The sequence below is a fragment of the Mus caroli genome, chromosome 1 (genome assembly GCF_900094665.2).
Source record: "Mus caroli chromosome 1, CAROLI_EIJ_v1.1, whole genome shotgun sequence".
Lineage (NCBI taxonomy): Eukaryota > Metazoa > Chordata > Mammalia > Rodentia > Muridae > Mus > Mus caroli.
Genome location: NC_034570.1, coordinates 173,356,772 through 173,371,950, shown reverse-complemented (window position 1 = coordinate 173,371,950; position 15,179 = coordinate 173,356,772). Strand labels below are relative to the sequence as shown.

Genomic DNA, 15,179 nt, shown 5'->3' with positions numbered 1-15,179 from the left:
AAAGAGAGGCCCATTGGGCTTGCAAACTTTATATGCCCCAGTACAGGGGAATGCCAGGGCCAAGGGGTGGGGGTGGGTGGGTGAGGGACTGGGGGGGGAGTGTATTGGGGACTTTTTGGATAGCATTGGAAATGTAATTGAGGAAAATACCTAATTAAAAAAAAAAACATATAAACACACTTAAAAAAAAAAAAAAGTTCCTGGTTTTGTAAGGCAGCCGCAGAGAGAGAGAGAGAAAGGTAAGAAAGTTGCTGATCTGCTAACCTTAGGGAGCTACTCCCTGGCCTCTGCAGGATGTGCAGCAGAACTTGAACTCGGTGTGGATCCCAGGCTGGCTCTGAATTCACAGGGATTCGAGCTAGGCAACTACTACTGACTAGCAGGGACCGACTTTCAAACAAATATCACCAAAGTGCCTCTGGTGTACCTGATTGGGGCAGCGGAGAGGTACCATCCCATAATCCAACAAGCTACCATGGAGACAGCTCTCAGAATATTCAGATTGTCTCCGCCCACCTCCCCTGCCAACCTAGTCAACTCACTCAAACCACCCAGACAGCACCCTGCTTACCCAAAGACGCATTACGGCAAAGTCTCTTGTCATAACATTCAAACCCTTCCTTGGCTCTCCAGCCATAGTTCCCGCCTTTAACTATAAGGTCGACTTCCTCGAACTTGTTCTGGCCCACGTCCCCACAGAACATCCGACCTCGGCCCTGGTGTGTGACGGGGTCTCCTCGGTCCACAGCACAGCGCCACATGTTTCTGACCCCGTAAGCATAGACGGCAGGGTGGGCACCTGGCTCAGAGACAAACGGATTGTCCAGGGGCACTCGGTACCGCTGGCCATCCACGTCTGCCCCATTCACATCAATCCTTAACACTTTCCCCAGCAGAGAACTTCTGAAAGACAAGATGGCAAGAAAGAGGCCTGCCAGGTGAGCAAGGATACAAGTGAGAAAGGCAAAAGGGTCAGAGGAGAGGACCAGGCAGGCTACTGAGAGCTGACGCCTCCCAGGAGACTGCTAGGAACCCCGCAGGGGAGGGTGACCCACTCAGGAAACTGCTAGGAACCCCTGCAGGGGAGGATGACCCGCCTGGTTCTTTTAAATATATAAGAGATGTTTAAGACTCCCTCATCTCCGCCTCAAAGAGCTCTACCCTGGTACGCGATCCCGTACCATGTGACCCTTAGTACTTTGACGCTCTGGCTTTCTATTTTAATGATGGGTGCTTTCCAATTTGGCCTAATATTGTAAACTTAAAAATAAATAATGGTTTGTTTGTTTGTTTGATTGTTTTTCCCAGAGAAAGCAGTGTGCTGGGGGGGGGGGCAACAAACTTTTTTTTTTTTTTTTTTTTTTTTTTGACTCTTCTAATGAGTTCGAGTGCTGGGCTGTGATGCGGTATTGCACTGCTGGTGTGAGAACACATTTAATGGGCAGGCATGCACGTGGTACGTAATGAAATCCCTGAATGACAGCATTCAGCAGATACCAGCTTAGTGTGACTGACATTAATGTTTCACTCCTAGCACTAGTGAGAGCAAGCGCTCCCTCGGTGCAAAGGGCAGGATACAGCAACCCTGACAGGCGGCACAGATGGCTCCAATGGGCTCTCATACCAGTGTCCAAGTCGCAGGTTCTGTGTTTTTCGTGGCAGGAAAACGGAAAGCATAAGCCCTACATAGGAATCTTTCATACATGTTTACAGTAGGCCTGGTACTGATGGCATAACAATTAAAACAGATTAAAGTTTCCTCACCCTTTAAGCAAGGATAATATGAGACGCGGTCACTGCCAACACTGTGGGCACTCGATATATCTCAGCTCTTAATATCTGGCTTCTCCTGTGTCTCTGGGCCTCACACAGAGCCTGAGGTATACTGAGATGTAAGTCAAATTAGACGGTTGTTGTCCTCGAGTTTAATTTTAAAATTATTTTCTATACAGCATTATGATAGCTTGCTTGGGTTGTTGTCCTTGAGTTTAATTTTAAAATTATTTTCTATACAGCATTATGATAGCTTGCTTGCTTATTTATTTATTTATTTATTTATTGAAGAAGGGTCTCACTCTGTAGCCCTGGCTGTCCTGAAACTCACTATGTAGATCAGGCTGGCCCCAAACTCACAGAGTTCCACCTGCCTCTGCCTCCCAAGTGATGGGATTAAAGGTGTGTACTACCATGTCCAGTCACATTAAGCATTTATATTAGTTAGCACAGTGTTCTGTATGTATTATTGATAGTAAGGTAACCCAAAGAAAGGCTCCTCTCACTGGCTGCAGTGGGAGGGATTAGATCTTCTAAGTTTGACTCTATGTAAAGGAACAGTGTGCAGGGGGTACACGTGAAAGGAACAGGGGTACAGCCCTCCATACAGCTTACTTGTTCTGAGCATTTCCGAACTTGCCAAAGGGATCCCCAGCCTGCCCTCCGTCCCCAGTGAATATGTACAGATAACCATCCAGGCCAAAGAGAAGCTGTCCACCATTGTGGTTGGAGGCTGGTTCGTCTATCTCCAAGATGACCCTGGAAGAGAAAAAAGAAACTACGCATTGGGCTTTAGCATGGCTGAGACACCCAGAGGTTGGCTGGTCCAAGCCATCAAGATCTGCAAAGTTAGCCCAGCCTGGCTTCAGTCTCCAAGGACCACAATGACTAATAGCCTTAGACAGCTGGTTCTGGACCACACAAGGAAGCTTGTTGAATAGGATCCAGCTACCAAGCAGCCTCCTCTGTTGCTCCTGCTGTATCTATGCCTGTGAGTTGAGTCCCTCAGCTGGAGGTGATGCTCTATGGAATAGCAAGCTGGCCCACCTACAAGTTCCAGCTTGGGGTCCTGCTCTGCCTTCTCTTGGTGACTGACTGTGGCCGGGAAGTATAAGCTAAATAAATCCTCCCTCCTCTACCTTGTCACAGCAACAGAATGAAACCAGAGCATCAACTAGACATGGAAATCTCACACTGAAGGTAAAGGGTCTGGTATCTAGGGCCCACACAATTAATTAGAGGCTACTGATGTGTTTAATGTATTATCTATAATCACTCTAAAATCCCTTTTGTCTGTCAGCCCTTTGTAAACAGGAGCAAGCATGGCTCTAACTAGATTAGGTAAGGTGAGAGCCATATCCCTTAAAGATGCTCCACTCTGAAGTTACCCAGGTTGTCCTCATTCATCAGAAGTGACTTTCCTTAACATGTTTATGTGCATTGTTTTTTCCCCCCTGTGCACCAACCTGCATGCATTACCAGAAGCTGCCAGAAGGGGGAGTCCTATCCCTAGAACCGAAATTATAGAGGGTTGTGATGCTGTGTAGGTGCTGGGGCACTGAACAGAGGTCCTCTGCAAGAGCAACCACGGCTCTTAGCACCATCTGTCCAACCTGTTTCCTTAACATTTTAGTCTAGCACTCGAAAACCAGTGTCATCCTTCGCTACCATCCTAAGAATGGAGGGCATCATTTGAGAACATAGTTTCAGTTCTCATGGGATTGTCTTACCTCTCTGATTTGGGATCTGCTCTGTTGCCGTCAGACAGGGAAACCTTCATCTCACTAATCCGGATTTTCTCCACCTTCCTCTTGCCCAGGCATGAATAATAAATGTAGAACTTGCGGTTGTGGCGGAATTTGGGATGAAAAGCAAGACCCAAGAAGCCTCTCTCATCCCCGATCCACGGTGTGGTCAGCACCATGCTCTTGAGATCCAGGAAGGGCTGTTTCAGGCGGCTCCCATCAGGGAGGTAGACCCACACCACTCCTACCTGCTCAGCGACAAAGAAGCGGTGGGTGCCATCCCCAGCGTGGACCATGGACACAGGGTTCCTCAAGCCATTGGCCACCTCAGCCAGGCAGAGCTGCAGGCAGCCCTGCTGATCCTCAGCCACCACTCCCAGGTTGCGGTTGAGCTGATCATTCCTCAGGACATTGGGGAAGCAGTAGTCCTCGTCAGGAAGGTTGAGGAGGTGGCAGAAGCGAGCACCATCTTTGCCATGGGACTCCCGGAGGCCACGGTCATTGGTTAGCAAGGAGATGGCTGAGTGGCAGCTGCGGTGGAAGGCAGAGCAGTAGTCAGAGCAGAGGCCCGGAAGGTTCCGGAGCGGTGTCTGGGGGTTCTCGGCATCGTAGAGGTGAGCAGCGTAGGGAGAACACTCCTGGAAAAACAATGGGATGCTTGATCAACGTGAGCAAGCAAAGAAAATGGAGAAGCGGGGTAGTAGAGTGTCAGCATTCCGGAAGCTTGTGGACAAATGGTTGATAATTGTTTCTGTGGAACCCAAATTTCTGATACAGTTAATGCACCTGGAGAAAATCCCTTGCATAAAATGTGTGTTAGCATGCGTTAAGTTGTATGTAATAATGGGTTTCATCATGACGTTTTATGTCACATTGTATCATAACTCACAACACCTCTCCTGTCCCCTTCGCATTCTTACCAATCTCCTTAACAAGCACCCTATCTATTGTCCACGCGCGCGTGCATGCGTGTGTGCATGCGTGCATGGGTGTGTGCTTGTGCGCGCACGCACGCGTCTGTGTCTGTGTGTGTGTGCACGCGCATGCGCACACACCCATGTGCGTGTGTATGAAACCCAATGAGTTTTTTAGATCTGTTTGCAGAATGAATGAGGGTTTGTTTACAGGAACAAGGCACCTTATTTATGGTTATACCACTGAAGGAAATGTCTCTACCTCTATGATCAACCATAACTAGAAATAAATCCTGAGGGGTGGGGTTCCATGAGACACCCCCCTTTCTGTGACAGGCTTGCACAAATATAACAGCTATCACTAGCTTCGTTCCTTTTTTAAAAAAAGGTTTATTTCATGTATGAGTACACTGTCACTGTCCTCAGACACACCAAAGAGGGCATCAGATCCCCATTACAGATGGTGATGAGCCACCATGTGATTGCTGGGAATTGAACTCAGGACCTCTGGATGAGCAGTCAGTGCTCTTAACCACTGAGCCATCTCTCTAGCCTAATAGCTTCGTTCTTGACACCTATGATTATATATTAAATGATGGATGTTTTAATAGATTTCTCTTTATGTATGTATGTATGTATGTATGTATATATGTGAAAGTCTATATGAGTTTATGTACACCACGTGTATGTAGGCATCTGCAGAGGCCAAAAGAGGGCGTCAGAGCTGCAGATGGTTGTGAGCCACCATGCGGGTGCTAGGAACAGAACCTTGGTCCTCTATAAGAGCAGCAAGTGCTCTTCACTACTGAAGCGCCTCTCCATCCCTGGGAGAATATTTTTTAAAGAAAATGGTATTGCATTTTTCAATCCTTCCTTTCCTAAAGGTGAAACACGACAACGTTCCTCGCCTATTAAATCTGGGTACCTAGCGCTAGCAGTTCATATTCTATGCTCCTTTGTGTTTAAAACGTTTAACAATTCGAATGTACATAATCAAAATGCGTACTTGATGTGTCTCTCCCAGAAGTTAAGATGGTTAGTGATTTCTTCATACATTAGATATTGTGTTTGATATAAGCAAGGCACTGTGCGGGAAGCACAATTCTAGCTTTTCAGTAACGAGGCTGTCCCATACAAAAGTATACAAGGATTAAATGTCCAAAGGGGTAGCTGTTATTTGACCTCCTAGACTGCAGCAATTTCAGGAAGCAACAGATTTCTGTGGGTGGATCCTCAGCGCCCTGCAGTGATAACAGAAGATGAAAAGAGCAGTTGGATTGAGAGAGAAGGGCCCTATTAGCTCATTCACATATTCCAGGATTTGGTCCCTAATCAGTAGGACTGTTTAGGTTTCGGAAGTATTGTGTCTTGTTGGAGGAGATGTGTCCCTGAGTGTGGGCTGTGGGGTTTCAAAAGGCTCCTGCACTTCGCAGCATGCCTGCACTTCTGTGCCTCCTGGTTGTAGATCAAGAGGTGAGCTCTCGTGTGTTCCTTCACTCCCACATCATGGACTCTCACCCTCTGAAACCATAAGCCACATTAAACGGTTTTTTGGTTTTTGTTGTTGTTTTTATTTTTTTTAACAAGTCACCTTTGTCGTCACAGTGTTTTATTATGGCGATATAAAAGTAACCAACATCTGGTTTAAAGGAGAAAATCTGACACCAGGCAGTGGTAGTTCACGCTTTTAATCCCAGCACTTGGGAGGCAGAAGCAGGTGGGTTTCAAGGCCAGCCTGGTCTACAGAGTGAGTTCCAGGACAGCCAGGGCTACACAGAGAAACCCTGGAAAGAGAGAGAGAGAGAGAGAGAGAGAGAGAGAGAGAGAGAGAGAGAGAATGAATAAATATCTGGAGCGGTAGGGTAGAGGTGAGTCTGTCAACCAAGCACCCAGATCACTTACAGCTCTCACAGCCAAGTACCCTGAGTGACTGGAGTCACTCACAAAGGGACCAGCTGCACTTGTGTGAGTTTTAGAATCCCACTCTTCTCCTTTCCCCTGGCTGGACAAAAGAGAGCAAACCTTTGGTTACGAGGCTACGGAAAGCAAAGAAGCCCAGAGATGCACAGCGCCACCCCTCAGACTGCCTAGTTCATGTCAACAGAGACTACATATCAGAGGAGCCGGTACAAAGCACAAAGCGAGAGGACCCACTTGCCTGAGTGTCAGATTGCCTGGGTCCATCAGCTGGAGAGCGGGAAAAAAGCTGTATGAAGGTATATTAAGGAAATACTTGTAAACAGAAGCTGGCTGCAGAAATATAACCGTCACCCTGGCACACCCGTAGGCATCCGTTTTAGAGCTTGCAAAGTTGTTTTGACTCAGTTCGGGAACCAAACCAGTATTTCCCCACGGTGGGGAGACTCAGACCCTAAAGTGGCCCTACCCTCTACCGTGTGAGCATTGCACCCCTCCCGTGGGTGGGCCCCACAAGCAGCGGTGGGCAAAGGGCACACTTGGGTTTTCAAAGAGCTCACACTTGCTAGAGTTCAGAAAAGCACTGCGGAAATGGGCCCTACGCGGTGCTGTGCTTAACCCTGATGTCCTGTAATCAAGAGGTCCTGAGACCAGAAGCCAGCATAGGATCCAGACGGGTGGGGGTCGTGACAGTCTGCAGCAGCACTGTCAGGATACCACGGTGCTGGGAAGTGGCCTTGTCTATTTCAACAAGTAGATGGGTTTATTACTCTTCAGGTTCATAAAACAAGGGAGCAGCTAAATGTGACTTTCTGGATCCGAGAGGAGATGGGAAGGGAGCAAGATTTTCAGCGGAGGACATCTCAGAAATAAAGTTTCCATGCTGCTCAGAAAACCTCGCGTTCTGAGGCGGAGATGGCTCAGCTACTAATGTGCTTGTTCGCCGGCAAGAAGACCTGCATTTGGATCCCAGCCAGTGCCACAGCACTGAGCCAGAGACAGGGAAGCTTTGGAACTGGCAGGCCAGCCGTCCTACCTGAATCAAGGGAATCCAAGTTTTATAAGCCCTGTTCCAAACAAGGTAAAGAGAGATAGAAGCCACCTAACACTGACCTCGAGCCAATACATACACACACACACACACACACACATGTACACGCGCGCACACACAACACGCACACGCACACATGCACACATGCACACCCCTTGCTCATCTCAGAGTTAAATTTCCAGGAAACCCCTGAGGGACGGTGCCCTGTCCTGAGAACACAGCCCCGAGGCGATGCCACCCAGGTGTCTGTCCTCTGAGTGCTACTGCACTGATTCCTGCCTAGGCTGTCTGTACCCACGCTGAGGAGAGCCATATACTCGAAAACAGTGGCCATGGTGGGATAAAGATACCCTGGGACAGCCACACACTAGCACTAAAATGCCCCAGGATGTCTGTCACATCATTAGAGCGCTTCTTTCCTGCGGAAGCTTCCCTCGTTGGACCCTCTTCCCTAAGACCGGTGCGTGTGCGTGTGCGTGTGCATGTGCGCATGCGTGCACGTGCGCAGCCTGTACCTTCTCCTGTTCAAGCTCAGCTCAGCTAAGGTGACGCCTCCTGCCTGTGGATTTTGGCTGCTGCTGAGCGTGGAGAGGAGAAACTCTGGGTCATTTCCTCCCAGCAACTTGAGGCTCTCTGCATCCAGCTTAGGAGTTCTGCAGACAGGACCCCAACCCCTGCCACCACCACTGTCACAACCAAAGCCCCCATGGCAAAACACCCTCTCAGGCAGGTGTCACAACCCCTCCCCGCCCCACCCCCTGCCCACTGCACAATGCATAATTGCCACAGGGATGCTGTGCCCAGCTTTCTGGTCCTTGTAGGCAGGACGGAGCAGCTGCACTGAGAACCCCATGAACACCTCTTTCATTCTTCGTTGTCTGGAGAAAAAGCCCAGAGGGAAGAGTATGGAGAACCAGGGCACACCCTCACCTCCAGCTCTCCAGGGAGACACCTGGCAGAAGCAGCCTACTCCAGGATCCCTCACTGTTCAGCCAAACACTCTAAAGCCACAAATCGCTTTCCAAACTGACTCCCTCTCCTCCTCCTCCTCTTCCTAGGCTTACACTCAGACCCACCTGGCAAAGGATGTCTTTAATGTAACCTCCACACAGCTCGTGAGCCTTCAGGTCAAAGTAGCTCATGATGTCCCAGTACCTGGCAGCGATGCGGCGGTCTTTGCGCTGATCACAGCAGCCGAAGGAGTCATAGTCAGAGCAAAAGTCCAGGTGCTGAGGAGGTCGGAAGGGTGGTCCATAATCCAAGCACTGGGGGTGTCCCTGCAGCAGGCCCATCCAGCCCAACAAGAACGGGAGGCCCAGGCAGAAAATGCCAGGAGAGAGCCATGGGGCCCGATGGCCAGGAACAGTGTGTGGGCTAGTATGTTTTCCCAGCATTTGGACCTTGGGAATTCTCTACTGCTCCTTCCTGGGTTGGCCTGCCCAGTCTGCCCAAGTTCCCCCTCCCCGCTGCTCCCAACTGCTCTTCCTTCTTTCTCTCCCTCACATCCTGCCCCAGTTCCCTAAGGTGGTTTATTAGTGAAGTTCCTTCTCTGTGCTGGTGGCTAAGCATACCTCGTGACATCAGGGAGAGAGGTGTCCTTACCTAAAAGCGAAGCTGGAGCAGATCTTAATACTAGTGCTGAGGGTTTGGGAGACTACGGGTGCTTAGCCAACCGTGTGCTGGCATCAGTGACCGAGGTGCTAGGATTCCTCAAATTGCACAGAGTTCCCGCCACGTTGGGGGCAGGCCAGGAAATTCCCGCTTGTTTACTGTTTTTCTGCAGGCTGAGCGGCACACATTACAGACGTCTGACAGCAGACTGTGCACGAGGCAAGTGTCCAGGCTCCTGCAGTGCAGAAGGGCACAGAGAGCACTGGTGTGGGTCTGGGAGCATGTCACGGAGAGCCGTCCCAGAGTGTGCCTGGATGGGAGGAAGTGTCATGAATCTTGCATCCCCAGCAAGAAAAACACAAGCAGTCAAGGAAAGGAGGGCGCCTCAATCCCTTCACTCTGCTGCAATAATACCACAAACTGGGATGGGGCTCAGCTGGTAGAGTGCTTGCCTAGCGTGCGTAAGGTCCTGGGTTTGATTCCCCAGTACCTCACAAATCAGGCTGTGCTATGTTCAACTGCCCTTGGGAAGTAGAGACAGGAAGGTCAAAAGATCCAGGTCATCCTTGGCTGCAGACAAGTTCAAGGCCAGTCTGGGCTACATGAGACCCTATCTCAAAAGCACACTGAAGAAAAACAAAAATACCATAGACTTGTTAACTTATAGATAGTATAAACTTATCTCTCAGTTTAGAGACTGGGAAATTCAAAATCAAGCAGGGGGCAAGTCCAGTGTCCAGCAAGGAACTTTTATGACTGTGTCCCCACAGTGAGAGTCAGAACACAATCATCCTCTGAAGCCCCCTCCCAGGCGTCTCAGTCAGGGTTTCTATTCCTGCACAAACATCATGACCAAGAAGCAAGTTGGGGAGGAAAGGGTTTATTCGGCTTACACTTCCATACTGCTGTTCATCACCAAAGGAAGTCAGGACTGGGACTAAGCAAGTCAGAAAGCAGGAGATGATGCAGAGGCCTTGGAGGGATGTTACCTACTGGCTTGCTTCCCCTGGCTTGCTCTCTTACAGAACCCAAGACTACCAGCCCAGGGATGGTCCCACCCACAAGGGGCCCTCCCTCGTTGATCCCTAATTGAGAAAATGCCTTACAGTTGGATCTCATGGAGGCATTTCCTCACCTGAAGCTCCTTTCTCTGTGATAACTCCAACTTGTGTCAAGTTGACACACAAAACCAGCCAGTACACAGGCACGGCAGTCACCCTCCAGCAGGCCAGGAGAGCTCGTGGAGCTTGAACCCGTGGCCTCATACATTCGCAGCACACCCTACCACCCACCTGCATCCCTCAGCTGCTGTGGTTTAGATGTGGACTATTCTCTAAAACGCATACATTGAAAAACTTGGCTCCCAGCCTATGGCCCCATTGGGATGTGCTGAAACCTTCAGAGACAAGGCCTCACAGAAAGGAACTAGGTGCTGAAGGGGTGTGCTCATAGGCAGATTTTGAACCCCAACCTTGTCCATTTCTGTTTCCCAGCAACTGTGAGACAAACAGCATTACTCCACCACATTCCCTTCTGTGGTGAGGAAGAAGTTGCCTCACAGGACCAAGAGCAGTGAATGCAGGACCACGGGCTCAAAGTTCCAAAACTATGGGTTCAAATAAGCCTTTCCCCTGACAATCTAGACATTTTTATGGTAATGAAAAAGCTAGCTAATATTTTAGCCCAAAGCCTGGCTCTTAGTACTAACACATTGACAGACTTCAACATACAAGTTTTTTATGAATAGATTCATTGTGTCCCAGAGAACTCGAAGACCAGGAAGCACAGTAGACCTGACCTTGTTTTTGCCAAATCTATTGTGTATGTGTGTCTATGTGGGTCAGGGGGTAGGGGGTGAGAGGTAGAGGGTGGGGGTAGAGGTGAGGGGCATACCACAGTATGTGTGGAAGTCAGAGGAGCACTTTCAAGAGTATATTCTTGGGGCTGGAGAGATGGCTCAGAGGTTAAGAGCACTGACTGCTCTTCTGAAGGTCCTGAGTTCAAATTCAAGAAACCACATGGTGGCTCACAACCATCTGTAATGAGATCTGATGCCCTCTTCTGTGGTGTCTTTAGTCAGCTACAGTGTATTTACATATAATAAATAAATAAATCTTTAAAAAAATAAATTAATTTTTAAAAAAGAGTATATTCTCTCCTTCGATCACATGGGACCCAGGGATGGAAGTCAGGTTGTCATACTTGGGGGCAGGCACCTTTGCCTAGCCACCCTAACTGGCCCTATAGCTGCCTTAGAAGCATTCTTCTATATACATTGCATCAGTATCTGTTCTTGCTTCATACATGTCTCTGCTACTAACAGCCTTTTTCTTAAGACAGGGACATATATATATATATCCCTGACTGGCCTGGAACTCTCTATGTGGACCACACTGGCCTCAAATCACAGTGATGCCTCCCAAGTGCTGGGATTAAAGGCCTATGCCACTACACCCAACTGGCTTTTAATTAGTTCTTGAGTGGATGGCCATGGAACCCTAAACTTACAGTCCCAAGCCAAGAGGCATGGGCACCAGCATGGATCCATGCAGGTATTTAGTGCCTGAGCTGAGCTTCTACCCAGCATTGTCTGTAATTCCAGCCCATTGGAACTGACATGGCCTGCTGGCCCTGCCTTCTAAAGGTTGACCAAGGGTAGAAGTAAGTGTTATTCTCCTGTTGTAATTGTTACTGACTTGCCTACTAACCTAGGCCTAGTCCTGGAAGCTTCTAGCCTCTGTACAGTCTCATCAAGGCCTGGAATGTTTTCAGCCTCTGAGACTTGCTGCCCAATAAGCTCACCCTTTCTTGGTCTTTCTGAACTCTGGCTGGCTGGTTCAACTCAGCTGTTGTGGCTCAAACTCCTCTCCAGGGTGACTGATTCAATCTGGCTTTTCTCTGAATTACTCTGCTTGGCCACAAACTAACTCTAGCAATCTTTTCTAATCCCCTGGATCCTTCTCATTCTGTGGCTTGTTCTGTCTTTACTTGTGTGTAGTTTGTTCTCTCTTCAATCTGTCTCTTTAAAGCTCTCCCAGTAAAACTGCCTCCTTCTCCCTCTCAACTCTACTATACTGTCTCCATGAACTCTACTGTATTCCTGGACTGGACTCTCTTCCTCCTGTACTGTCTCTCCCTTAAGTACCTTTCCTCCCCTCTCTCTTCTCACGAGAGTTGGGTGTATCCTATTCCATCAAATCCTTCTCTGATTCATTACTTTTTCTGCCACTCAACTGGACATCACTTTCAAACATGGGTGCTTCCTTCTACAAACTAACTTTATCTACATTGTTTGGGGTTAAAGGTGTGTACTAAGGGCATGTCTGTATTCCAGCCAGAGGGATTAAAGGTATGTGCTAAGGGCTGAGCCACACCACAACTAGAAACAGGTTCAAATACCCTGTAACACCCAAGCAGCTCTTCCACTTGACCACATTGCCAGGAGGACATTAAGACCATGAGCCTAGTTGTAACCAAGTCTACACTCAGTACTCTGGATTTTAAAAGCCTCCACAATATTTAAGATACAAACAAACCCCATAAAAGAAAGGGAAGCCAGAGCGGGTAGTCAGGATGACTGCCCACACAGCCCAGCTTTCCAGTTTGTCAGACAGAACACCTTGTAGATTTACCTGGTGGCAGAGCTGAGGGTGGGACCCAGGCTCTCAGACATTCTAGGCAAACACATGGTCCCTGAGCCACAACCCCAGCCTCTGCTTCTGAAAACATAGGTGGAGTCTGAGTCACTGGTGACGGCGCAGTTTCCACGGGGTTGTTTACTCAAAGGTCAGTGCCTATCACTGCTATGGAAGCCTTGGGTGGGAGGAGTAACCCTTGGCCCCTTGTCAGCCAGTGATCTTACAGCCACCACAGCCTAAGCACATGAGCCTCGGCGAGCAGGAAGGCATCCCCCTTCCTGGAGAGGATTTCTTGAGCTTTTATTAGCATTTATGTCTTGGTCTCTTTGTCTGAGGCATATGTCCTCGAAAAGATGAGCAGGAGAGACCAGCATCGCACTGGGCACCCTGATCACATCTCATTTCAGATACAGTTACATCATCCAATCAGACACTTTACAACAGGTCCTCAGTGCCAATACAGGAAACAGGCATCACTGTAATCCAAGTGCTCTGCTGGCAAAGGAACACTGGTAAGACAAAGATTCCAATGTGCTCTGAAAGGGTCAGCTTCGAGTGTGGAGGGAGATGCCTGTAACAAGTACCTGGGAAGCTGAGGCAGGGGATCAGCACGTTGAGGCTGATCTGGACTGTATAGGATGTGGGAGGTGGGGAGGGGGAGTATAAAACAGTGTCCTCCAACGATGGAAGGCAGATCATATTAATAGGGAGGAAGGACAGTGCCGTGGGGACTCGCAGGAAAGACTGGTGACATCAGATACCTGAAATCTTGGCTGGGTAGGGGATTGCTACAGCAGAGGCAGAAAAGAACAGGAAGTGTCTGGTAAATCTGCGCATCACAGGAATGAACCATTACAGCAGCTTGAGAATTGTCTGGACCTTTCAACTAAAACCAGACTGAGGGCCGGTTAGCACCCATCTTTGAAACTGACAGTTGTAAACGACAGGGTTTGCCTGAGCAGCTGTACAAAGCACACAAAGTGAGAGGTTTTCATGACAGACTTCTTGTCTCTCAGTTCTGACGATTCTGAGGTCATGGTGTCGGCAAGGCTGGTTCTTTCTGGGGGCTGAGAGGAGAATCAGTTCCAGGCATCCCTCCCAGCTTCTGGTGGTTCACAAGCAATCTTCTGCAGCTGTGACTTCGAGGCGTGCTACCCAACTTCTGTCTTCATGTTTGGATGCCATTTTCCTGTATGCCTATGTGTCCAGTTGTCCTCTCTTATTTTTATGAGGACACAAGTCATATTGGATTAGGACCCACCATAACGACATTTTCATTTATCATTTTTGTACACACATCTCCAAATGAGGGCATCCCCTGAGCTACATCCCCTGTAGCTTACAGTCCTCTGCAGTCCTCCTCCTAACCATTCTCCTCTCCAGAAGCCTGGGGATGCAGGCTGTCCCTGACCACGGAAAGCAGCTTCAGCAGAGCATCTCCTCACCCCTCATCTCCCCGATCTTCAAAATAGTTCTCAGAAGCAAAAAAGCGCACATCCCATTACCTGCATTCGATCTGAGGGGTCACAGAGGTTCCATGAGATAAGAATCCCACCAGAGGTCAAAGGACAATAAAATCCAGCATTTTGAATTATAGCTCTGATTTCATTCCATGATTTACCAAACTCAGCAATCACTTTTAGTTGTTCTTCATATTAAAAAAAAAAAACAACACAAACAAACCTCTGCACCAGCTGCAGCTAGTTACTGAAGGCACGCTAGCTGACCACAGTCACACTAACAATGGTGAGGTTATCTGTGAATTCAAGGTAGAGCCATGACGGGAGTTGTGAATGAACAATAGGCACGGAGTCTCCTTCACCCAGTTCAGGGCCAACTTCCTAGTTTCTATGAAGATGATTTGCACATCTTTCGCGGGGACTCACATTTAGCAGTCTGTCGTTTCTTTTTCAAAATGTTACTATCCAACAATATTACCCCTTACTGAGAAAATCCATACCCAAGCCCCATGCCACCTACTCAATGGCTGCCATTCTCACATCACCCACTGCTTCAGAACACAAGGACAGCTCCGGTAGACAAGGCGTTTAGACGTGCTGGGACTTAACATGCCAGCTCTTCCTGACTCCATGGTATTTTGGGGTTGTTTGGGGAATGAAGATTCAAGTATAACCATCTGGTATGGAATCTATAAGGCTACTGAATACCAAAACTGTAAATAACTGTAAATAACCTGACTTTAAAGTTCAGACATTAAAATGACTCAGAGGTGCACGAGATGCTGCTCGTGGTTCGTCATCAGAGACAGGAAATTAAGGAGGGATTGAGGGAAAAAAACAAGCACTGGATATGGGAAAGGAACCTTGTATACTACTGATGGCAATGTCAAGTGACGTTTATTATATCGTTGTTGTGATTGTGGTAGTGGTTGTGGTGCGTCTATTACTTGAGCCCTTGCTGGAAAGTACATTGCTGGCTTCCACCCTATTGCCAGCAATGGGGCTGCAATGATCCTTCATTGACAGACATTAGAACCAGGACTCTTTGGCTTGAACATAGACTAGAGACC

At 48.4% G+C, this 15,179-nt stretch overlaps 1 protein-coding gene across 2 annotated transcripts in view; it reads right to left on the bottom strand.

The window, feature by feature from the left end:
- Positions 1 to 8,836, bottom strand: part of Hhipl2 (HHIP like 2) — an 18,776-nt gene extending 9,940 nt beyond the window's left edge. Inside the window, exons 1-4 of one of the 2 annotated variants that reach the window (XM_021162831.1) lie at positions 8,477 to 8,836; positions 3,504 to 4,156; positions 2,389 to 2,532; positions 572 to 903 (exon numbers count right to left, since the gene is read on the bottom strand). In XM_021162831.1, the coding sequence (XP_021018490.1) occupies positions 572 to 903; positions 2,389 to 2,532; positions 3,504 to 4,156; positions 8,477 to 8,794 (1,447 nt within the window). In that variant the 5' untranslated portion in view covers positions 8,795 to 8,836. Of the gene's footprint in view, positions 1 to 571; positions 904 to 2,388; positions 2,533 to 3,503; positions 4,157 to 7,915; positions 8,062 to 8,476 lie in introns of those variants that run through there. The other variant, XM_021162839.1, reaches the window with a different exon arrangement.
- Positions 8,837 to 15,179: the final 6,343 nt, after the last annotated feature.